We start from the raw sequence: 10,771 nt of genomic DNA, 5'->3' as shown, positions 1-10,771 counted from the left end.
AATTATAATAATTAATATTAAAAAAATTTTTTTTTACAAAACAACATCCATTTTGACTTCGACATTTCTCTCTCTCTCTCTCTATTTTAAAATTAATTGGAAACAAAAAAATTATTTTTTTGTAAATTTAATTCGTTTGTTGTTTGTTTGTTTGTTTGTTTGTTTGTTATTGTTTAATATAAAATTTCGTTGCATAAAAAAAAAAAAAAAAATTAATTTAAAAAAAAAACCCGCGTTTAATGACCCTAAAATCTACGAACAAAAAATTTTCAAATTAATTTTAACCTTATATAATTATTATTATTATTATTTGTTCGTAATAATAATAATAATAATAATAATAATAATAATAATACGTACATAAATAATTATTTTTTGCAAAAAAATTTATTAAAATTCTCTCGTTTTATTATTTATTTATTTTTTTTTTTTATATAGATTGTGATTGACACTTTTTTTTTTTTTTTTTGTAAACGACTTTCAATTAATATTTTTTTCAATGACGTGTCATTAGCATAAATTTCATATATATTCGTACGACAATATGTCACGATCGAATCCATAAAATAAAAATAATAAAAAAAAACAATTTTTTTTATTTTCATCCAAGAGTTTTTAACAATAGTAATAATAATAATAAAAATAATTTTTTCATTTCGATCTTAGCTTACTTAGAAAGGAAAACGACGGCGGGGAGGAGAGTGAGGGAGGGGGAAAGGGGGGAAAGAGGAAAAATTAAAGATTTGTTGTCAATTGCAACAAATGAAAATTTTTTTTTTTTAATGAAAAAACGATTTATTAACCTTAGCAAAATAAAAAAATCAACTACAGCAAATTCGCAAAAAAAAAAAAAATTTTATTTGATTTGTTTGTTGCCCCCCAACTTTTAGTTTTTTTTACAGGATCGTTTGTTTGATGTGATCACATAAATGATAGTTAAACAAACGATTTGTTCGATGACAAAAAAAAAATTTAACAAACACAAACCGGAAACTGATGAACTCAAAATTTTTTTTTTTTTTAATTATAAGTTCAAGAACATACGAGAGTTAATTTAACTTTTTCCTCATTAAAAGGGGTCTCTCAATTCCTCCCCCCCACCCCACCTCCTGGGAATAATATTTACGGATCCATAGAAGAAAAATAAATTAATAATAATAATAACTTAATCCTAGAATTTAATTATAAACGAAATTTTCTTTTTTTTTTTTGTAACGGAAAACAAAAGGACGCATGACGAAAGAGAAAAAAGAAAAAAAAATTCTTTTCCACGTCTGGAATTGATTATTTTAAAAATTCTTATTTAATCGTAAATATATAAATTCATTGAATTTTTATTTTCCTAATGCAAATATTAAAAATAATTTCCGTTTCCGGTTCTTTTTTTTTTTAATCAAACGAATAACAAACCCAAATCCTTTTTTTTTACTCAATTTTTTTTTTTTTTTTTTAATAAATCAAATTTTTTTTTTATTAATTTTTAATTAATTATCGTCGTATTATGCAACGAAAAACAAACAAACAAACAAACAATACAAACGTATAAAATAATAATTCAAATAACATTTTTCAATTATTTAAAAAAAAAAAACTAATAATAATAATAATAATAATTTAAAATGAAAATTTAACGTGATTGACGTTTAATGAATTAAAAAAAAAAATGGCGAGCATTCCAGAATTTTCATTATTATTTTTTTCTCGTGAAAATAAAGTTCCAAAAAAAAAAATTAAATTATAAAATAATAATATTACGATCGAACAAGTTTCTAGAAAAAAAAAATTGAAAATTTTTTATAAACTCTTGTAAAAAAAAAAAAAATGCCTGGATTTTTATTACTTAACAACAACAACAACAATCGAATCGACCCTGGAAAAAATATATCCAGAAAAATTTTTTATCCAGTTTTTTGTGTTGTGAACTCATTGATAATGTCGGATATATAAGTACGATAACATTTTTTTTTTTTAAAATAATAATAATAATAAATAATTTTTTATTAATATGGATATGAAGAAATTTTTATCGATAATACATCACTTTTTTACTTAAGAATAAAATTTAAAAAAAAATTACAAGATATAGAAAATCTATATGGAAAAATAATAAAGTTGAAAAAAAATCCGGTTTAACCGGAAGTGACGTGTGAAAATGTCATGGATGAACATTTTCTTTTAACAAATTTTTTTTTTTTAAAAGGAAATATGTTTGAAACAATAATTTTATTATTATCAATGTTGACTTAGATAATAAATGAGTAAATTATGTTTTGATAATGTGTTAAAATGTTTTTCTTTTTTTTTGGGGGGAGGAAGTTTAATTAAACAATTTTGTTTTTAAATAATAATCCAAAATGAACAACAACAACAACAAAACATGCCTATTTTATGAATTGAAACAATCATTTAAATAAAAGAAAAAAAAATTGAATTAATTGTCATGTTTGTTGTTGTTAATAATTTGAATGTTAATGATTAATTAATTAAATAAATAACTTTTGTTTTTAATAAAAATATTATTTAATAATAACTTGTGTGCTGTTGGCAAAACACAAAAGTTTTTTTTTTAATCACCTTAAGGAAAATTAAATAAAAATAAATATTTATATATAAATAATTAATAAAAAAAAAAAAAAGAATAAATAAAAATTTTCTCAATAATTTGCTCTTTAATTCAAAACAAAAACAAAAAAATTATTATTAATCATCCATAACATATTTATAAAATATTTATTATAATATTATTATAATTAATTATTTTATTTAAGTCATAATAATAATAATAATAATAATAATAATAATAATAATAATAATAATAATAATAATGTTTGTCATGTTTCATTCATTATTCATTTAAATATATTACTTTTATGTCATATGACATTTAGTTTTTTAAATGTTTATCATAATAAATTTTAAAAAAATATTTTGATTTTTAAAAAAAGGAATAAATCCCCCCTCTCTCCTCCCATGATGGGATAAATTCTGCTGGAACAATTTTTTTTGTTTTTTTTTTTTTTTTTTTATCATTGAAAATAAAAACCCTTCATGTATTTGATTTCAATGCACACTTCCCAAAAAAAAAAAAAAAATCTTAAAAAATTTTTTTTTTGCTTACATTTAATTTTTTATCTAATTCAAAACCACTGTGTCTCACATTTTTTTATTTTATTTTATGCAAACCCTTAAAAAAATATTTCAACAGCTGAGACATGAGATTATGATAACAAAAAAAAACGATAAAAACTTATTAATTATAAATTACATTTAGTTTTAGTACATTTTATTTTTTTGCACAAATCCTCGGTAATATTTTATTTATAAACTTTTCTTCTCGTTACTTAAACAATCATTAATATTTTATTATTGTTATTATTGATTATTTATTACTAAAAAGTTTTTACAATGAGCATTTGTTTTAAAGTGTATTGAAGAACTTGTTTTGTTTTTTTAAAATAAGCTCTTATTGAAATCCGCCATTTTTGTTTTTTTTTGTGTTTTTTACTAGATTGATCGTTTTATTACGTATTAGAAAATTGAATAATAATAAAAAAAAAACTATTATTATTTAGATTATCTCATTATTATTAATTATAAATATTAAATTATTTATTTTATAGTAATTTTTATAAATGTTTTTGTGTTTTTTTTTTTTTCGATGAAAGGTTTTTTTTGAAAAGAAAAAAAGATGTTGTTATGACTAGCGATGTATTTTTTTGAAGTAACGTATATCGAAGGCAGCCATTTGTAATATTGAGAGAGAAAAAAAAAGGAAAGAAAAATCGGATTTATTAGTTATTAGGTATAATATATCAAAAACAAATAAACTTTTAGTAAGAAGAAGACCTTCGGGATTTACAAAGTACAAAAAAAAAGGAAAGTATAACAGAATTTAATTCCATATTATTAGTCTTCATTTTTCCTTCTGACTATTATGTTTCAAATTGGGAAAAAAAAAAGAACATTTGTAAGCTTTTTTAACATGTAAGGAATATGATAAAATCTCTTTTGGTTACTTTGTTTTTTCATTTTATTTATTATTTTTATTGTTTATTGTTTTTTTTTTTTTTTTTGATCATTAAAAATATTTTCTGTCAAGCACACATTTATAAAGCATTTTTATAAAACTTGTATAGAAATTTTATACAGTTACATAAAATAAATGAATTTTTCAAATGTGTGCACTTTGTAATATAAAAATTTACAAAAAAAACAGTTAATGAAATTTAAAATTTTATATGAAATGATATATCTACTTAAATAGAAAACATTTGTTACATGAAAATTTAAATTATGTTAAATGGTTTCAATTTAATGTTAATGGAATTGGAAAAAAATTTGATTAGGATATTGAATATAGTTAAATTTTTTTTTAAATATTGATTTAAATCTATAAATTATTATGAAAAAAATATTTGTATTTCATATTTGAAAGGCAATAATGTTATTAAAACCTTTCAATTATTTATTAGTGTCAAATTGAAAAACATAATTAATTATTTAACAATGAGGAAGGGATAAATTAAAATTACATGGGAAAATTTTTTTTTGTTTCTATTTAGGAAAATTTTAAACCTGGTCTTTGTTATATAACTGGGTTATAAGTTGTGTTGTCTTTTGTTTTAATACATTGTATCCCAGATACAACAATTTTTTGTTTTTAAGTTTTGAAAAGGATATATTTAGTGATAGTAAATAGTTACAAAAGATTATTTGTTACTTTTTTCAACTTATTTAATGTTTCAACCAGTTTCTGATGTTGTTGTTTACATACCTCAAACATAAAACTAAAAGAAATGCTTAAAAAAACATTAAAAACATAAAATATTTATTAAATTTAAGAATTTTTTACTTTCAAATCTGTTATTATAGTTAGCTGGTATAAAAATGGAATAAAATAATTATATTTTATACACTTATTGAAGCATAATAAGTTTTAATAAAAAAAAATTTACATTTACTCAAAGGTAATGAATTTGTGTTTAATAATTAAATCTTTCATATAATGATAATAAAAAATGAAAAGTTCAGTAAAATGTAATATTCTACCTTGTTTAAGGTACTGACTGTAAAAAAATTGAAAGAAAAAAAATTATATTATTTTAATAAACAATTTTAAATAAATTTAATTAAATGAAATTTGATATTGTGATTAAATGTGGTTTTTATTTTGCTTTTAGGGAAACTATACAAAATTTTTGAAAGCATTACATGCAGAACAAGTTGTCAAACTAACATCTAAGAATCAACAAGAGTGTGAATTGTTAGAAGATATTAGGTAAGATAAATAGTTTTTTTTTAAGTTTATGTTTTTAAACATGTTATTTATACACAAATTAAGATGTAATAAGAATTAATTAAAATGCCTCAAGTAAATTGAAAAACAATCAGTTAAAAACTTTTCTCAAATATATTTTAGATTTTAATTTAAATTTTTCTCATTAAATAAATAATTATTTTGAATTTCACATAATAAAATTTATTTATTTTTAACAGAAGTTACACACTTAAACGATCTGCCATTGAAAGATCTTATTCTGAAGCATTATTAAAAATTTCTTCAGTTTACCTCAATAAAAAAACTCCAAATATTCCAGATATAAAGACTGATGGAGGGCCTGAACAATGGTAAGAAAACATTTTGTTTTTAAAAAACCATCCAATTTGAATTTAAATAATAAAAAATTTTTATTATTGATTTTTTTAGGAATATGTGGAATGTTTGGCGAACAGTTTTAGAAGAAAATGAAAAATTGGCAAGAGCGAGGCTGGCAGCCGTTGAAGTATTTAGTCAGAGCATTGTGGATGATTCCAAACAATTAAAAATGCAAAAAGTAGCTGTCGCTAAAAAATGCTTAGACGTTTTACAAAATGTACAAAAAGAATTGCAATTAACCGTTCAAGAAGTTGATAAAACAAAAAAATTATATTTTGACGAAGAACATTGCGCTCACGATGTTAGAGACAAAGCTAAAGATATCGAAGAAAAGTATGTAAATTCATTCATGTTCATGTCATGTCACGTTCTCCATCTTAACAATTACTACAATCATTATTATTATTTTTGTTTTTTTAAAGGCTAAAAAAGAAAAAAGGCTCGTTCTTCCAATCTATTACGTCACTTCAAAAGAACAGTGCAAAAGTGTCTTCAAAAAGAGACCAATTAGAAGAAAAATCAACTGGTGCCAGAAACGATTATCTTTTGAGTTTAGCCGCAGCAAATGCTCATCAAAGACGATATTTTCTAGTAGACCTACAACAAACCATGCAGGTTTGCTTTGGTTTTTAAAGATTTAAAAAATTTTTTGATGATTCACATTATTTCATTTGTATTACTCAGCTGTTTTAAAATGAAACAATTTTTTTTTTTACGGTTTATCTCATCAATTATTATCAGAGGTTGTCCTGTTATAAACTTTGTAAAATTGACCCAGTTTTAAATTGGTTAACGGCATAATTTTCTTCTTCTTTTTTTTTTTTTTTTTTTCTTATAAATGGATTTTAAATTTATTCGTCACTGTATTTTTACATTTATTAGGCAATAGAAAATGATGTTTACGACAAAGTGGCTGACTATTTAATGTTAATCTCTCGAACAGAACTTTTAACGTGTTCAGCTACTCAGGCATCTTTTTCCCGAATAAGAGATCAAGCTCAACAGGTATGAATAATAATAATAATAATAATAATAATATATAAAATTTTTTTTGTAAAAGGTCAACACTCGACATGGACAGAAATTTTTTAAAAAGTAAATTTTTTATAGTTAACGAGAGATTATAACCTTCAATGTGTGTATTTATATTACCCAGTTTTGAAACAACATATTCAGTATGAATTTGAACCTTGCGATAATGATCCCATTGATAAAATAACTGCGGAACATTCTTCGGCAGTAGTAACTTTATCAAAGGAAGCTAAAAGATGGGCCACTAAAATAGGAAGAGAAAATAATTGTATAAAAGAAAATAATAAAAAATTACAAACATTATTAGCTCTCAGGGATTCGGGCCAAAAAGTAATAAATAGTAAATTTTTTTTTTCTCAAATCAAAATTATGGTAAATTTCGTTTTTTTAAATATAATTTTTTTACGTCATTAGGTGGATCCAAATGATCCCAACGGTCCTGATATTGACACTAAAATTGATGAACTAAGACAAATAATTAGAAAAGCGGAAACATCAAAAACAAAAGCTGAAGCTAGGATAGAATGCTTACGAAATGGTGGTGTCAATGTAGATGAATTTCTACAAGATGTTGAAAGTCTTAGTGTTCAAGAAATACCCAGATCATCGAGTTCGATGTCCGTCAGAACGGATGCATCTGGCATGGGGGTGAATAAAAAGAAAATTTTTTAAAATATCGATTTTTGAATTTTAGTTAAAATTATTATTATTTTACTTATATAGGAACCTGGAGGTTCGGATTCATATTATGATTCAGATAACTTGGAGGACACTCCAGAGAAAAAAATTAGCAATAAATTGGATTCAGATGAAGAAGAAAGGCGGAGGCATGACTCTGAAGTGGATGGTAAGAAAAAAGGAAAAAGAATTTTTTTTTTTTTTTTTTTGACAAATTGAAATTGTTTTTTAAAATCACAATTATTTTTACAGCTATGTTAGAGCAAGAAAGACAGAGAATAGAGCAGCTAACAGCTGGATGGGATGATCCAACTCAAGTGGAATGGGGAACAGATGAACAGGTTGAAACAGTACCGACGGTTGCTGTAAGTGCTCCAGCAGTAGATGGTCAAACCCCAGCCATATATAAATGCGTAGCTTTATACTCATACACTGTAAGTTTGTAAAAATTAAATAATTTTTTCTTTTTTAACGAGAGTATTTTATTTTTAATTTCAAACATTTTAACAGGCTCAAAATCCTGACGAATTAAGTATGGTGGAATCTGAACAATTGGAAGTTGTCGGAGAAGGAGACGGAGACGGATGGCTAAGAGCAAGAAATTATCGCGGAGAAGAAGGCTTTGTGCCTCAAAATTATTTAGACGTTGATAGATCACTCACAATTACTCAAGGTTTGTCTGACATTTTAAACATTCAAATTTTTTTGTTTAGTGTAGTCAGCTTATAACTCGGCCGAAGGATCTCGATTAGAAAAGAAAAGTAAAAAACCTTTAATTGTTTTGTGGATGTGTCTATCAACAGGAAAGAAGAAAAAACTGGTTACTCCTCGAATATCAAGAAGCAGTATTTTGTAGATTCGGTAGAAACCTTCACCTTTCAAAGGTAAGGCTTCCGCTGATTTTCTTGGAAGCTTAATAATGATTACGAGTTCGTTCCTAACTCTATAAATAATTATAGATCCCTAATATAATTCTGGTTGTAGACAAATACGTATATCCCTTTTCAAAATTTATTTTAATTTACAATTTACAATACGTTTATGCTGAAATTTTATCTCAAAATTTAGTGTGCAATGACAAAAGAAAAACAAATACTGTTACGTCCATATTTTTTGCACGATAATTTAAATTTCTAAAAGATTTGATGCGGTTGGTTAATTATATAAATTTCTAAAAAAAAAAAAAAAGTTATTTTGAATATGGTAATGTCTCTCTTGTGCTTGAAGAAAACAACGTTTTTAATTTGCAGGTAAGTTTGATTGATTGAATTTGTTTAAAAAAAAAAAAAAGGGATTTTTAATATCCTGTTTTAAAAATTTTTTTTTTACTTTTTTAAAAAGTATTTTATAATCTGCGCATGCTCACTTCCACAGTTATGTTTTTAATTTCGTGCATTTTAAATTGAAATAAAAGACAAATTTAAAAGAGCATGTTTTTTTTTTTTTTAAATTAAGTAAAATTTTTAGCTGATAAAAATCAATTTAAGGTAAAGTTTGGTGTAAATGTTTTTTCAGTTGTAGTATTTTTTTTTTTTTTTTGATTTTCGTCACCGCAAAAAAAAAAAACCCTAAAAATTTATGAATTTAACAAGCATGGCTTTTTTTAAGTAGTGATATTTGTTGGAACAATAATAAATATTCTATTTTAGGTGGTTCCTCCTATCAACTGAACACACAAATCTCCTTCTCTTCCGTAGACTACACTGTCGACGAAGATAATATAACCGGAATACAAGAAACAATCGCCGAAGCCACTGTTACTTCAGTAACAACTTGGTCTGCTCCATCACCCTCCAATGCACCCGAATGGTCAGCCCCAGAAGAACCTCCTGCTTGGCCGACATCATCAGAAGAAACGACTACGGGTGCTACTACTGAACAATGGAGTGCAAATTTCCCATTTCCACCCGCACCGGAATCTACCACTTCCATAGAACAAGAATTTGGTGAGTTTTGTATTTACATACCTGAACTACAACATTGTAGTTTTTAATATTTAAAAAAAAATTTCAGTTAAATTTGAAGAAGGATTTCATTATTGCATTGCTTTGTACGATTACGAGGCTACTGCTCCCGAAGAATTATCATTTGTAGAAAATCAAGTTATCAAATTGCTAAGGAAAATGCCTCACGACGTTGACGACGGATGGTGGGAAGGGGAACTCAATGGAAAAATAGGATTATTTCCATCTTTAGTTGTCGAAGAATGTCAAGCTGATGGTCAACCCTTGACTCCAGAGGTGACTGATTATTAAAAAAAAAAAAAAAAATTTTTAATTTAAGTCATCTCATAAATAATTTAAGTAAATGTATTTTAAAGGAATTGGAATCACCGCCGGGATCGGCACCTCCTCAATTTAGTCCACCTGAAGTTCCGACATTTTTAATCGCACCGGAGAACGTGATTGTAACTCAACCGACGCCGATCGGTGAGCCATCAGAAAGTAAGTAAAACTACAGCGTAAATGAAATAAATATAAATAATAAAAATTTATGGAAATATTTTTAAAAAATGCCATTTTTTAGATATAGTGCTCAATGATAGCGGAGTCAAATCTTCAACAACTCCAACCTTCGAAATGAATATATCAAAAGAACAACATGAAGTGTACAAAAAACATTATAATGGTAAATAATCCTTTTTTTTTTTGCTTTTACAAAACTGTACCAAATTAATATTAAAAATTTATTTTTTTCTAACTTACATTAGGATCAGCAGTATTGATAAAAGAAGTGAGTATTCACGAGGATTATTGTCGGTTAGAAAGAAAAAGAAAAAAAATTTTCATTTAAAATGAATTTATTTTTGTAACGGTTTATTATTTTATTTTTAAGGAACCCGATCAAACAGTTGAGGAAATTCCTAAAACTACTGTGAGTCGAAAAGGAAAACCTCCATCTTTTGGTAGTGCGTTAGGAGTTGCCGAAATCGTAATAACAGCAGCAACTCCACTATTAGAAGAGCCAGATACACAATTTCCACCCGTTCCTGAAGAAATAGAAGAAGAAGAAGAAGAAGAGGGAGAAGAGGAACAAATGGAAGAAGCATCAAAGTCGGTAAAAAAACAAGGAGAAGATAGCGAAGAGGTTAAAGCAAAAGATTCACCCGAAGACAAAATTTCCGAATCGGAAGAACAAATCGAAGAAGACGTAAGCAGCAGCGAAGCCGTTACGACAATAGTTGCAACTGCAACAAACGCACAAACAGACGATAACGATGATCAGTTGGACGATTGTCCAACGGATTCCGCTCCTTTTCCAGCGAGCAGTTCGACGGGAAGCGAAGACGAACCGAGTACAGGTCCAAGCACGGCTGAAAATTCTCAAAGTAATGCTCCTCCCCAACCCGAGTCCAACATACCCGAAGAACTCGATCCTCAACAATTAGCGAAATTAAAAATTCTC

At 25.6% G+C, this 10,771-nt stretch overlaps 1 protein-coding gene across 1 annotated transcript in view; it reads left to right on the top strand.

Annotated features, from left to right (window-relative positions):
* Nucleotides 1-5,018: 5,018 nt before the first annotated feature.
* Nucleotides 5,019-10,771, top strand: part of Phum_PHUM539450 (uncharacterized protein) — a gene marked incomplete at both ends in the record, with an annotated part of 5,783 nt that continues 30 nt past the window's right edge. The window contains 18 exons of the mRNA XM_002431615.1: nucleotides 5,019-5,030; nucleotides 5,181-5,278; nucleotides 5,497-5,628; nucleotides 5,708-5,989; nucleotides 6,079-6,271; nucleotides 6,539-6,661; nucleotides 6,767-7,018; nucleotides 7,103-7,336; nucleotides 7,412-7,535; nucleotides 7,619-7,800; nucleotides 7,877-8,039; nucleotides 8,089-8,211; nucleotides 9,016-9,312; nucleotides 9,380-9,606; nucleotides 9,687-9,810; nucleotides 9,899-9,994; nucleotides 10,077-10,099; nucleotides 10,202-10,771. Of these exons, the coding sequence (XP_002431660.1) occupies nucleotides 5,019-5,030; nucleotides 5,181-5,278; nucleotides 5,497-5,628; nucleotides 5,708-5,989; nucleotides 6,079-6,271; nucleotides 6,539-6,661; nucleotides 6,767-7,018; nucleotides 7,103-7,336; nucleotides 7,412-7,535; nucleotides 7,619-7,800; nucleotides 7,877-8,039; nucleotides 8,089-8,211; nucleotides 9,016-9,312; nucleotides 9,380-9,606; nucleotides 9,687-9,810; nucleotides 9,899-9,994; nucleotides 10,077-10,099; nucleotides 10,202-10,771 (3,255 nt within the window). The remainder of the gene's footprint in view (nucleotides 5,031-5,180; nucleotides 5,279-5,496; nucleotides 5,629-5,707; nucleotides 5,990-6,078; nucleotides 6,272-6,538; nucleotides 6,662-6,766; nucleotides 7,019-7,102; nucleotides 7,337-7,411; nucleotides 7,536-7,618; nucleotides 7,801-7,876; nucleotides 8,040-8,088; nucleotides 8,212-9,015; nucleotides 9,313-9,379; nucleotides 9,607-9,686; nucleotides 9,811-9,898; nucleotides 9,995-10,076; nucleotides 10,100-10,201) is intronic.

This window comes from Pediculus humanus, genomic scaffold (genome assembly GCF_000006295.1).
Source record: "Pediculus humanus corporis 1103172108290 genomic scaffold, whole genome shotgun sequence".
Taxonomy (NCBI): domain Eukaryota; kingdom Metazoa; phylum Arthropoda; class Insecta; order Psocodea; family Pediculidae; genus Pediculus; species Pediculus humanus.
This window is presented reverse-complemented; position numbering and strand designations above follow the sequence as displayed.